Source organism: Fulmarus glacialis, unplaced genomic scaffold (genome assembly GCF_000690835.1).
Source record: "Fulmarus glacialis isolate BGI_N327 unplaced genomic scaffold, ASM69083v1 scaffold6230, whole genome shotgun sequence".
NCBI lineage: Eukaryota > Metazoa > Chordata > Aves > Procellariiformes > Procellariidae > Fulmarus > Fulmarus glacialis.
This window is the reverse complement of record NW_009188303.1, coordinates 169883-184295: the sequence shown is the minus strand read 5'-3', so window position 1 is coordinate 184295 and position 14413 is coordinate 169883. Positions and strand designations below refer to the sequence as shown.

General features: G+C 37.4%; 1 protein-coding gene across 1 annotated transcript in view; it reads right to left on the bottom strand.

The window, feature by feature from the left end:
• Nucleotides 1-14413, bottom strand: part of ERC1 (ELKS/RAB6-interacting/CAST family member 1) — a gene marked incomplete at its 5' end in the record, with an annotated part of 203483 nt that overhangs the window by 22441 nt on the left and 166629 nt on the right. The window contains one exon of the mRNA XM_009578108.1: nt 5921-6022. Coding sequence (XP_009576403.1) covers nt 5921-6022 — 102 coding nt within the window. The remainder of the gene's footprint in view (nt 1-5920; nt 6023-14413) is intronic.

Genomic DNA, 14413 nt, shown 5'->3' with positions numbered 1-14413 from the left:
AATGCTCATCCTGGGCATTCCTAGGGGTGAGACAAAATTGCTCAGCAGACACAAGTTAAAAACACATGGCTTACAACCTTGAGCATTGAGATGGTTTTTGCATACGTCTACTAGTATCAACTTCTCTGTGAGATTTAGCTGTTTCTATCACTCTTACTTTAATCCTTTTAATACTTTTGTCCTAATAAATAGAACACAGAAATGTCATTCAAGCTCCATTACCCTTTACTAATCACAAATGGCTGTTGAGAATGAGTCTGCTTTCAGAAACAATATATTCATTAAAGATGTCCTTTAGAATATTATGAGCTCTTGATTAAAAACTATAGTTAAAAAATTCAGACTGAATTCATTAAACATTCTTCATAACGATGACTTTCCCTCTATTTCAGTTCTTAGGTTTAGATGACTCTTGTTTACAGAAACACTCTTGGCAAAGTCAAATTACAACATTACATTTGGTACACAATGCATACATGTAATCTGATGATGCTGCAAATTATAATTTATACTGCTTTTGACAAGGAGTCTATGAAATTTACTTGAATTGACTGTTTTTCAGTTCTTAAAAACGATTCAAATATTCTCCTGTTATGACTTACCCCCACAGACATCACCTCTGAAATCTTAAGAGATGTGTTAAATCATGCTAGTGTCTTCAGCAGTCAACTCGCAATACTTACTGCTTCTGCATTAAAATTTGTCAAAATCAAGTAGTAAAGAAAAATGTCACTGATAAGAAGCTTTTTGTCTTGCAATATTTTTACGGTAATAGGAACTTGTCAATATTTTCATTATCTTGAAAAATCCCCATTTTTATGCATTCCAGGTCAATGCTAGCTCTTTGACCATTCCACTGTTACTCTAATAAGCTTAAATTTCATTTTCAGATTTTGTTCCTGGAATTCAAGCACAGCAAGACCAAATGGTTTGCTCCTTAGCAGGCATATCGATGATTTCAGGATTTGTTGGCAACTGTTAATAGAAAATGCTTCCACAGAATGAGTTCAAAAAGCTCGTCTAGTGACAGCATATACTAGGCTCCAACTTCTACTGCAACCCAGAGCCGTGGAAGATGGGAAGAAAAATGCTCTACAACAGCACGCACACTTAAAAACGCACATACAGTATATATAAATTACATACCACGATAAATCTCTCAGTTCTCAGAGTTTCAATTTTGCTCTTCCTCTGTCCTTGCCCTTAGCACTTCTATTCTGTCCTTGCTTTTCCCTGTGTCCTTTAATTTGATTGTCTTTCAGTTTTCCAACAGTTTTTTGTGATCCTACGCCCACTACACCCATTTGGCAAAAGCAGTCCTCCTCATTTCTGATGGGCAGAGGTAACACAAACAGATTTCTGAACCACACCCACACTTTCCCACATCGTAGGTAGCATGCCTGTGCTTCACAAGAAAACTAGATGAACTGAGCAGCTTGGGAAGTTTATGTATGGAAGCTTTGCTTCTTCTTTCCCCCATATAGCACATACGCGGTACAAATTTACAACAAGATACACAAGCATACACACATATCCTTTTGTATGTATTAGATATCATGAAGTTAAATTCATATTATTTTTTATAAAAGTGAATAATAACTAATTAAGCCATTGGCCAGACCATTTTAGCATTTGAGAAACACGAAGGGGCAGCCTCATGAGAAAGCGCATTGGAATACGCTTGGATATAGAGGAGGATAGAGCTCCATCTGTGGAATAAAAGGAGTCATAAGAAATTCAGACAGCAAGGAAATGAGCCTACAGAAAAAGGCTAGGCAAGACTATTTCAGGATGAAAGATGGTATTTACATTGAACTGTAAACTTAAACATAAACTACCATTCTCTGAAACTACAGGAAGGGCGCATATGTTTAGAAACAGTGCTCCATTTCAGGGGAGCCGTATCTGATAATGCTGTCATGTACAGAACTGGCATAATTAAATATTAAATTCAGTCAGTTCCAGAATGCTGGAGGGGAAAAGCCTTAAACCCCAAAACATAAAAATAAAATAATGTAGTTTGCTATTGTACATATTTTCATGGTCTCCCTTTTATCTTCAGTATTTACCAGAGGCGATTACATCCTCAGACCGAAAGGAACTTTAAAAAACAAAGTTATTGCCAAGTCCTGTGCTATTAGTCACTTTTTTGTCATTGTAATACATACATTTAATTCAACACATGCATGTTAGGGACTCTGTGACTTATATCATCTTCGCTTTTACAAAGAGAATAAGGACTTTTTTTGGAATGTACATAGAATATCATGGTAAAAACATGTACTTTGTTGGGAACAACTGGCTTGGGAGGCATCAGTCACCTTTATACTTTCCCTGTTGATGCATGCAAGACAATCTTGAGGCTGACATGTTTCTCAGATGAGATGCATGTAAGGCAAGGATGATGGCTGCCTCATTGACTAGAATATTCTGTAACATGCTTTCATGAGGCAAATGCCTCAAGTACAAAGTGGAGAGATATGCTGTATTTAATGTGAACCACCCATTAATTCAGTAAACTAAGAGAAACCATACTCTTAGCACAGTTGTATTCATGAACATATCAACGAATGGGAGAGGAAAAGAGAAAGATCTATCAGTGTTTTCTACACAACCTCCATGTTTGCTCTAGAATGAAAATCAGAATTATTCCTACCTTCATAATGAGTGTCTTCTTCCTTTTCATCATTTACTTACCTGATCTTTCCTGTTTAATTGCTGTGCTTCAGCAGATCTTTACAAGCATTATCTCTAAAACTTTTAATATCATATACTAACACACAACCATTGCAAGAGCAGTGATTCAAAAAGAATGTGAAATCAACAGCGAGTGTAAATTAATGAAGCACTTTATCAATTTTTCCACTAAAAAGATTTTCTCAGTTCAAACCCCAAGGCATGAAATTCAAGTTTGACACTGCCACAGTTGGATTAAATTTTTCAGATGGTTGACTTGAAAAGAGAGATCTGATCTATACAGTCAGACAGACATGTAAGTCTGCAGTTAATTGAGCAAGTGTGAAGAGATGAGAGAGTAGCTTATTCTTTCATGAATGTTATACAAATCTAACATAAAGTAATAATTTTCAGAAATGCAAGGGTCCAAAATTTCCACAGAAATTTTCATAAGAGTTTTCTTTCAAATAATTGATATGGAAAAATCAAATTCTGAGAAAAACTGCGAAGAAACTCATGTGAAATATTTTTTTCTTAAAAGGCTAAGTGAAGAAAGAAAAAATTTCATGTAAATTTTTTAAAATATTGTCATCACATCTCAAGCCTTTAAAATACTTTAAGTACTTCAAATAAATTTATTCTGCTTTAAAACTGATACTACAAGACATAAATGAATCCTATGTACTGTATCCTAATAATCAATATTTGACTTTTGTAGCAATATTATCAAGGCTCCTGGTTAGTAAAGGATGTTTTCTTCTTTGCTAGAGAACAGGCGTGAGGAGAGGGCTCTGTCCTGTGTACTACCTTCTCTTCAGGAAATGGGGGTTGTCGTGGAGACAATTTGATGGCAGAAAAGAGAAAATTGTGGATGCAGACATAGAGAAACGAAATGTACTTTAAATGACAAACAGCTACCAATTTCTCCCCCATCGTTTTGAGAGAACAAGGGAGATGGAAGGGAGAGGGGAAGGTTAAGGGGATATTCCTCTTTGCCTTCAAATTTACAGAAAATTTATATTCCTAGTCCATATCAAGAATCATCTATTCTGAGCTGATAAATATCTGTTACTAGTTAGGTCACCATGCATGGCAGCAATCTTGGCAGCAGATCTCAACATGCTTAAAACCTTCAGGAGGAACATTATCTTCAGGAGGAACATTATCTCTGAGCAAATTCTTTACTAACCAGAATCGAAAAAGCATACATGTAATTGGCTACAGTGCAAACTGCTTTGAAAAAGAATCCGACTGAAAACATTTCCTCCATGAAGTCAATGACAAATGATATGAGAGGCATTTCCTGTTCTCTCGTACACATTAAGAGTTTTGCATAGAAACTCAATTACATGCCCTGGAAAGTTCTCCCCACGACATCATGAAACAATGACACGATGATTAGAAGAAGAAGATCACAAACTACACATAAACACACAAGAAACACCCTCATGCAGAGACTACGCAAGCAAGGGGGAAGGAGCACACCCAGGTTTCACAAAGCACACGGGAGCGAGATGTGAGAGTGACTGTCGGAAACTCTTCTATTGGCAAGAAAAGTTGATTCTCACCGTTCTGAACAAAATGGCTGAACTAAGAGCATCTGACTGGTTATGCCCAAATACCCTCCTCCTCATCCTAGCGGTGCAGAGGTGGCAATGGGAGAAAAGCCCCAGAGCAGCATGGGAATGAAATAAAGAGTTGGTTAGTATTTAAAGCACATATGTAAGTACAAATAGTAGTAAAAAGTGTTTAATTCCTTATGTAACATTCTGAGCCACTTTGAGGTACAGCTTGGTTTGCTCTCTTGCAGGCTTTGTCAGTTTTTAAAATGCCCCTATGTAAAGGGAAAGTGCAATCAGACCCTTCTCCTGCCCTCTCCTCCCTACTGCCCTCCCCTCTAAGGTCTTTGCAAGAACTTCCTTAAATGTTTAAATTTTATCTTTTCTTTACGTTTCATCTTTTCATTTCATCTGTGAATGCTATGCTGCATTCATTTGCAAGCATGTACTAAAGTTACATTCTGGCTTCATTTCACTATAGACTCACAGTGTAGAAACAACAGATATTCTAACATTTCCTCCAAATTAAGATTAAGAAAGCCATTTAATTGCAGTATTAACAATTGCACTCTCCCAAAGAAGGTAAGACCAACATTTTCCAAAAACATTGCAGAAAATTCAAGCTAGTCAATTTACAGTTCTTTATTTATCATCTGGCGGAAGGTATTAGAACAAGATGCAAAAGGAAGTTGCATCTCTGAAAATAAGAAATTTTCTGCTTTGTATATACCCCTTATTGTCTTCTGATACAGACATGAAAGGAGATTTTTAAAGATCTATTTTTGCCAGATGAGTATGTAATTGTTTTTTGCCATTTTCCTCTTGTACCTTACTCATACTTTCTGCATATCACTAGGTTGGTGCTTAAAGGCCTACATTGAGATGCCTTCCTTCAAATCTCAACAATTTCTAGATGAGCCAGAGGGCAAAGAGGAGTGCCAAACATTCCTTCACTTTGTCAAGGCAGTGATTAATGATCACTAATATTTTAATTAAACTAGAATGGATGAGATTACGACATGGGATATGCAATTATGTTGGCATTTTCTGTGCTACCCAAGGGATAGGTAATCTCTCTGATAGTTATCAAGCACATGGCTGTGCTTTGTAAATGACACAGGAGGCTCCTCACTGCCTTGGAGATGGTAAATTGATTTTCCTTCAGTTCACGGCCCATTGAGTTTGTGAGGGAGCAGTCTGTGCTCATTTGGCACAGAGGCCAGGATTTCCTCATGGGAAATGAAGGGAACTGCTCATATGCAATCCATAGATCAGAAAGCTGATCCTGGAGCATGATTTCCTGCTACTGAAGACAAGAAACAGTCCTGGACACTCCACACACTCAAGCAGTAAACCTGAGTTACTAAAATCTGAATATATGCCAGGCAGGACTCCAGTCTTACATTTTAAGAGAGTAACATTTCTTTCTTCCCTCTCATTGTCTGCCCCCCTCTTCTCCACCCACATAATAACAGCTTGGTACCGGGAACTGTTTGTTCACATTTCAGGAGTTTTCAACAAAGACGACACAACAGCAACATCCATTTCTGGTTTATAACTGCACTCTGGAATGCTATTTTTGTTCCAAGGTACTGCAAGCATGTCAGGGAAAATTACATACGACTCAAATTAATCAGCCCCCATAGTAAAAATTATTTTTAAAGTGAAAAAGAGAGACACATTACCTGGTCAGGGGAGGGCTTGTGATTGGTTTGGTTGGAATGGGATGAGGATTTGAGGTGGTCATCCTCATAGTTGTCAGCCATCAGCTTCATACGGTTCTGAGTCTATTAAAAAAAAAAAAGAAGAATCTCAGTCTACCTTCTAATGTGATCATAGGGACTAAAGGGAATATGGTATTTATGCTATCCTGTATATCCAAAATCCATGCATGGAAAAAAATAAGACACATGCATAAAACATTAGTCGGTATTACTGTAGAGAATTGGTAAAAACTGGGAGACACATTCCAACCACTTCACTTTGAGGCTAAATTAGTTTTTCAATTAAGCGGCTCATCTGACTTGTTCCTACTAAAACTTGTGCCGTACATGTGTGTACAAAGAAACTAATTTCTTCTTACAGACCCTTGGGATTAAGGTTCAAACACCAATTTGGAGAAAAATTCAATGAAAACATCAGTTAGATGTCCCTAAGTCTGTTAAAAAAAAAAAACAAACCAAAAAAGAAATCAGTTTTTAAGAAAAGAGTAAACAAGCTGAAAATAGGTTATTACTTAAGAAGTCCACCCAGTTTCAATATGCAAATCAGTTTTCAACTGATATACTAAAGAGTAGGAAAATTCTGAGACTGGTCAGAAAAATGTGAATTATAGAAAAGCCTTCCTGAGAGGAAATTAAAAAGTTAATAAATAAGTCTTTGGGAAGAAAAGGTGACATAATAAAGATTTATAAAATTAAAAACTGCATACAGTCAGGCAAAGAATTAACAAAATATGAAACAAGTTTCTTAGCTTTTCTTCAACTTCTCAGGAAATTTCAAGTTCCAGAGGATACATAATTTTTAAAAACACAAAATATAAAATAAATTGTGTAAGAATAAATGGAATACCTTACCTTAACACTACCATTATAGGTAAGCAATTGCAGTGAACATTAAAATATACTACATGACTGTGTCTGCAAAGGACAGTGTTAGTGAGATAAAGCCCTTTTAACATAGTATCCTGAAATGAGGTCCCCAAGCACCTACAAACACACACACAAACAATGAAAGAAATACACCTGGGCAAAATGTCCCACCTCCCCAGCAGGGCTTACAAAGACCATTCAGGAAGCAATGACACTCTAGGAGTAGCCTAGAGGGGACTACGAAAGAGCTGGGTCTAGGGTCTTGCAAAGTGAACTGCTGTCCCTATGTCAGCTGCTTCACTTCAAGTTATTTAGGTGCCACTGTCATTGGGCACTCACACCTGGAGCAGACCCAAAATGGAGTGACGGTATTTCTCCTCCCAGCTCCTAAGGTAGACAAAGCCCCATTTTGAGCTTTGTGAAATCCTTGTATTCCAAAAAAATAAAAAAGCTAGCCAGACCTATGTTAGATACGATACACAGTAAATTATGTACAGCTAGACATATTAAATCATCAGAGATGCACTAAAGTTAAATGTCTTAAATGAAAGCTCAAAGCTCGCTGTAAAAATGCCAGCTGTTGATTCAATCCCTTCGTAACTGCATGGTTTCTCACTGAAAACTCTAGTTTTAATGAGCATCTCGAGGCTAGAGAATGCAGGTTCTACTTGACTGTACTCAGATCATTATAGAGAAGGTCCAGGGTTTGAATCTGGATTTGATTTTATTTTGGATTAATTTAACAAAAGCGAATAGTAAATTGAGCTTAAGCAATAAGCAATTTAATCATACAAAATCTTTATATTGTTTACTCTGTTTTATCAAACAAGTTTTGAATTCCAAGTCTGACTCATCATTCATAAATCACTACTTGAAACATGCCACATTAATGCTTAAACAACTAGTTTATTGTAAAGGCGCTTTCTCCATATTTATTACTTTATTATATTTAAGGCTGGCTTTTTAACAATTTCTTCTTTGAAATGAGAGCTACTGATTTTAAATGATTTCACATTTCTTTGGAAATTTTTGATTTTGATAATAAATGATAACTTCTTACATGATTTTCAGCGTGTATGTGGAAAAAATCTACTAAAAAGCAGGAATTCAGCAGAACGTTAGTACAGCACATTAACTTTTCTGAGAGAAAAGTAGTTCTTCCCAGAGAAAGGCAGCATGTTTTATGATATTGCATGAAGAAAACTATGTTAGCGCTAATACAGGAAGAGAAGAATATAAAGATCTAAACATTTAAAGCACAGTATCCCTCACAGAAAATTCTGAAGTGGAATTGAAGAGGTTGCGTACTTCCATCACTTACTTCAAGTAGAATAACCTAATATTAATACTTGGCAGGAGGTATGAGAAGAGGCTGAGAGAACTGGGCTGGTTTAGCCTGAAAAAGAGGAGGCTTCTTTCATTACTTGATAGGAGGAAATAAAGAAGATGAAGCCACGCTATTTCTGGAGGGGACAGGACAAGAGACGACGGATGTAAATCAGAACACAGAAGATTCTCGTTAGAGATCAGGAAAATTCATTTCATAATGAGGCTGATCAAACACCAGAACAGGCTGCCAAGAGGCTGTGGCATCTTCATCCTTGCAAATACTGAAAATGCAACTGGACAAGGCCTTAAGCAAGCTGCTCTAGTTAGAGATGCTGTCAGCAGGTGGTTGGACGCAGAGGTCCACTCCAATCTAAAAAAATGCTGCAATTATTATTCGGGCTGTTCGTCCTCAGATAGTTTTATAGCTATCAAGGCTGGAGTTTTCAAAAGAAGAGGGACCTAAGTTCCAAAATTCCTCCTAGTTGCTAAATATTATTTAGCTGCTTAGCTCCATTACAGCCCTTTGAACGTTTTAACCCAGAACAATCCCTGCAGCATCCCGATGATAACAATCATACAGGATCAGTTAATCTAGAAAGACATTTTCTATGTTCCCCCTTTAATCCAAGCTGACTGTCCACTGCTTCTGCTGTTCATCTAAGAGTGCATGTTTGTGATATACAAGTCTTGGCAAGAAAACACCAAAATCAGTACTGTGATTTCACTACAGGAACACATATAATGTTGGAATTAGGCAAAAATCAAGAGAAGGAAGAAAAGCAGTTTATTTTCTGACAGATACCACTAAAAATTATTTTCCAACATTAAAATTCGAAGCAGTGTTGCAAATATATAATACAATATAATATAATAATATTTTTCTAATTCTCTATGTCAAACATGGAAATAAAAAGCTTCCGCTTAGGACTGGAATACTAACTGATGAACTTCTAATTGCGAATTTTTAAAATAACTGGAAATAGATGAACTTAGTTTCTCTCCTATTGCTCCTCTCCAGAAAAAAATGTTCAAAAGGATGGAAATTTCTAGAGCATATGGCTGGTGCAATGATTTAAAAACAAACCGTTTACTTTACTGTGGGGAACCACTCCAACATCCTGCAGTCCTGAACTGCTTTGTCATGGTGCTATTACACAATCCGCTCCCACCTTATGAGGTTATGGCTCCCGACCCAACGCAAACAATTTTAAACACCCCTGCAAATTTTTTACATTTCTACATCACTGTGAAAAGTATGAACAACAAAGTGGTTTAACCACTGTGTCCTGTGAGAAAATAAATGAGCAGTGCAGACAAATCGGTTGCGTCGGGAGTGCTTTTGTCTAAAACCTCCAGAACTTGTAAGCAGAACTAGTGATGATAAGAACCGGATGTCAGATCCAAACTTTGCTTAAAAAATACCATGCACCATTACAGGTACCTTCTTCATGCATGTGCAGATAAAATACTAGAATGAAAAAAAAAGGACAAAACTCCACAACTCAACAGGTTTCTTGATTTTTTTCCAGAAGGTTTCTTTTTTTTTTTTGACAGAACAGATTTTGTAACCTTATTCTTTCCCCTCCAATCACACACCCCGCCAAAAACCCCACACGTTGTCAAAGCCGTTAACAACGCTCTTTAGTCTCCCAATAATCACTGAGCAAAAGAACAGTCCGAAACCCTTTAGACTAGTGTCAATCCTCAAAATTACTAAAGACCCATCACAGACTCTCAAGCTCCTAACTGAAAGCCAGGAATGACTGTGGAGAACTTGCCACAAGAGGTCTGCAGACCAGAGTCTGTGAACCGCAAGTCTAAAGCGTAACATTTGCAAGGGTATTGTATCTAAAAAAACTCCAACTTCCTCCAGTTATGTATTAGACTATACTCTAGTACTATCAGATCTTGCCCACCCTCCCTTCCCCCCCCCCCCCCCCAGAACTTCTGCAATTGTCCTTTTGCCTCTCTCATACACTTATTCTTAACGCCCTTCTTGCTTCTCGTCATTATTTAACCTTGGCCTCTGCCCTATCCCTTGCTACAGCAGGCAGTTACATTAAAAGAAAAAAGCACCAGGAGAAAATATGAGATAAACTCATTTTAATCATAAATGTGGTCAGCATCAGCACTTCTTTTAAACGTGCTCTCTTTTCTTTTGTTGTTTCGTAGTCCTGCAGGGATTTCACTATATTTTCACCATGCTTTTTCTGGTTATCATATAGTTTACTTCTGCCTGTATTCTATAATCACTAAATGTTTGGCTAAACAAGGAAATTACCATGGAGTAGACTATTTCTAACGCAGCCAACACCTGAAAACTTTCATTCCAAACAGTACTTGTATAATATTTTAGCTACCAACATTGTAGCCATGGTGAATTTTGTTTAAGAATCACTAAGTTCCTCCTTCACGGATGTACTGCTTCAAAGCACACTTTCACCTGAAGGTTCCTAAGAGTAAGTTGTTTTATGTTCACTGCAGGCTACACTGGTAGCTTGTTTGTGCACCTCCACTCTAAAGACCAAATTAATAGATTTTATCACAGTTAAATTATTACATGAGAAAAAACAGAACTGATGCTGATCCACAAAGTGTAGGGGAAAGTCAGAGACATGTTCTGGAACATTGCTGGTAAAAGTTAGAGGAGTCCTGCCCAGGTCTGACAAGATCTTCATAGTGGAAATCCATATGTAAATTTGAAGCCCTCAGATTTAACTACAGACATTGTTTATAATATATATTTTAGAGAATGTTTATATTTGAAGGCTTGCACTAAGTTGTATGTTATAATGAGAATACATACCTTTCTTAAGCACTTCTATAGGATAGCTAGTCTTCTGGTAACCATTACCCTGGCAAGTTTTTGAAACCAAATTTTATTTGTAGGAATAGCACATTTCTGTATCGCTAGACAAGACCTCTAATAAACAGCAGATAGTAGCTCATAAGCTGTGCGTTCACTATATTAATCTAGTCTGCTTCATACTCGCATTGCAGTAACTTATTCAAAGAGTTCGCATCAAATCTGTTCCTCCACCATGCAACACAGTGGAAACCATTACATCAGTGACTACTTTTGGATTTTTTGTAAAATATTTGAATAGGGTAATTTCTGGCTTTGCTAACCAGTCTAAACAAGCTTTATTAATCCTTTAATGTAGAGTTTAAAAAGCCTCACATTAAGTAAACATTAATATAATGACTGTACTTGTGACAAATGGATACGTGGTGGAGACAGTGTGTCAGTGAGTTAAAGGACTCATCCCATTTCAATCTGAGTTGAATGTTTCACTGGAAGCACACACATGCAAATGGAACAGTTTAGAAACCTTTTCACCACTAATAACATAGAAATATAATGGAGAAACTCAGGCGATTTTTTTTTCTAAGTCGTGAGCCAAATTCAGTATCTCTGAAAATTATGTTCTTGCAAAGACTTTCAGGTAGTTCTTTTCCATTTGCTGAAAACACGCAGTGAGCCATACTCCCTGTAAATATCCAACCAGCTCCCTGCTGGAATCTGGCTGTCAGAAACACAGAGAGAATAATCCCTCCCTGCCTGTGATGCTCTGTGTAACTACCTTGAGTATATCTATACCTACCTTGAATACACACTTACCTCGAGCACAGGGTCTCTGAAAGATTGTTTCAAGTGTTTTACTCTATGCCCCCTTCCCATTCATGATATTTAATGATCCGGGAAACATTTTTCAAATTTGTAAAGAGATGGTACATGCTGAGTTGTCATTTTTGTTTGTAAGGTTTAAAAGACACATCATTAGTTAGGTTTGGCTTTTCTTTTGACTATGTTTAAGATTAGCAACTGAGATTCCTCTATTAGCAGCAAACAAACACAATGTTCAGCTGTATACATAGGAAAACCATTGCCGTTACTACAGTTCTGTACATCCTAGAGCCTGTGGTTTTGTGAGCCCAACAAAGAGCATGTGCAGCTGCTGGCGTTTGTCAAAGCCTGCAGGATTTAACACAGATTCTACCTGAGATACCGTCTTCTGCATCGACTGTTGGCAATGTTACAACAATGTCACATTATAACGTGAAAGACTTTATCAGCCCACTTAATTTCTGTGTTTAATGATTTCATTTTTCTGTTCATCTCCCCACATGTGATAATTACAGAGAAACTTCATTCTGGAGAATTCATATTCAAAAACCTTTGAACTAAACTAAAGGAGGCAGATCATTTAGATATGGAGTTCCCTCTGACGCTTGACATATATAGATATATGTGGATGGATTTAAAAAACTAACTTTGAACTGAAATTTTCCCTGTAGAGCAATGCGTCTCTTGGAGCTTTATTAGTTCCTTAGGAGATGAACAAATAACTAACTACGGGTTTGCCTGATTACGAAGTTTATTGAAATGTATTGCTCTGAATCCTGTATAGAGAAAACTAGCGACACAAAAGACAACCCACATCAGATCTTGTGTTTGGGATTCCTTATTGTGTTATACCACATGAACATTATAGTATGTGTTCCTTTAGCTCTCTTGTACTCTCTTTAGAGATACGTCAAGCTGTGTTTAAGACTGACTGATCAGTGGTAATAGAACTTCTTTCACAAGAGCTAGAATCTGCCCAGTCCCACATTTAAAAGGAAAAAAAAAAAAAAAAAGAAAAAATCCTTCCTTCTCTCATGGCTAACTACTCGGAAGCAAACCAAGTATGTTAGTTCTTTGGCACCTTTCCCACTGCATGTAAAGGTCTTCAGCAGAAAGCTCAGTAAGGTGCGTTTTCCTGTATCTCAAAGATGTCTGAGCAAGGGCTGGACTCTGAGAACATTCACCACCGCATTGTAAACCTAATTTATACTGACTGGGTGGCCTATGCACCAAAAAAACCTTTCAGGCAAGATCAAAAGGACAAATAGTGTCCTGTGACAACAGCCTCAAAGAATCGGGGATCCCTTACACTACACAAAACCAAAAAAATTGTTTACTGAAATTGATCTGAAGACAGCAACAGCAAGGAAAATGAGCTGCTGTTTTAATTCTTAAAATTAAATAAAAGAACTGCTCATATTCATCTTCCAGTAGTGAGCATATAAAACCTCCATATTCCAGGTTTAAAGTAAGCAGGTAAGTAGTTTTTGTGTTGTGAGCCTGCCCTATGGTGCAGTTTGTCAGGGCAAGTCTGATCTCAGTTCTACGCCATGGCAGAGAAGAGGGGCCTTACTGCAGTTTCCTGCCAAAGAACGTAAGATCAGTATCCTTCGCTGCCCCATGCCCTGCAGGCAGAAAAGACTAATTTATTTAAATTAGCTTAACAGCAACTGGTTTTTGCTAAATCATGCTGCTACATCCACTCTCCATCTATTGTGCCATCTTCATTACTTCTTTCATCAGTTAAGAACTGATTTCTTTTGCAGACAGCATGGCTACCCTTGAAGAGCATGGGAGTCCACTTTATTACCCATTTTATGCTGGCTAATGAAATCTGCGTGCTTTGGATTTGTATTCTACATCTTCTAAGCGTGGCCTTCAACCCTGTAATAATCTCTTTCTCCAGCCTGCCTCCCCCATGGAGTCTTGAGGCAAGAGTCAGCTGGGACCAGTGTGAAAATGTATGTTCTGAATGGCCAGCCATATGTGTATGCTACAGCCAAACAAAATATATCACGGCTCAATTCTTCTTGCCTTTCCCTGTGTGGGAGCATTACTTCGGGCTTTTTTTGCCTCTACACAGCTGTGGATGTTAATTAAGTTCCTATACGTTACACAATCTTTGAGACTTCTTTCCCTCTATCAAATTTGGTTGAAAATGGTCAATAAATTGAAAAGTTACTTGGTGGGAACTACAGCTCAGCTAAGCAGATGGATAGCACTGTCATTTAAACTCTTCTTTGGAGGACTTTAGGATAAAAGCTGGTCCAAACTAGCACGTTTTGTTCAAGTTGTAAGAGTTTGGATGTAGTCTCTCAATATATCTTTGCATTAGATGTTGCATAGAAGTGGAGTTTTCTGATACCGTGCTCCATGCCTTTCTTTAAGATTCTGGGAGGCCAAATTGCTACAAATTCTCAAGTGAACAGCAGTAAGCCTCTTATGTTTAGTTCATGTGTCTGCTGAACGTTTAATATATACAGTTTATTCAGTCTCTTTAACCCACTTTGATACATAAAACCAAGGACAACTCACTTGAACAAAAAAGTGAAATGCTACTTCTATAATAATGGGAAAGGAAGTAACAGTCTTTGTCATGGTCCTCATTACTTAAACTGTCGAAAACTCCT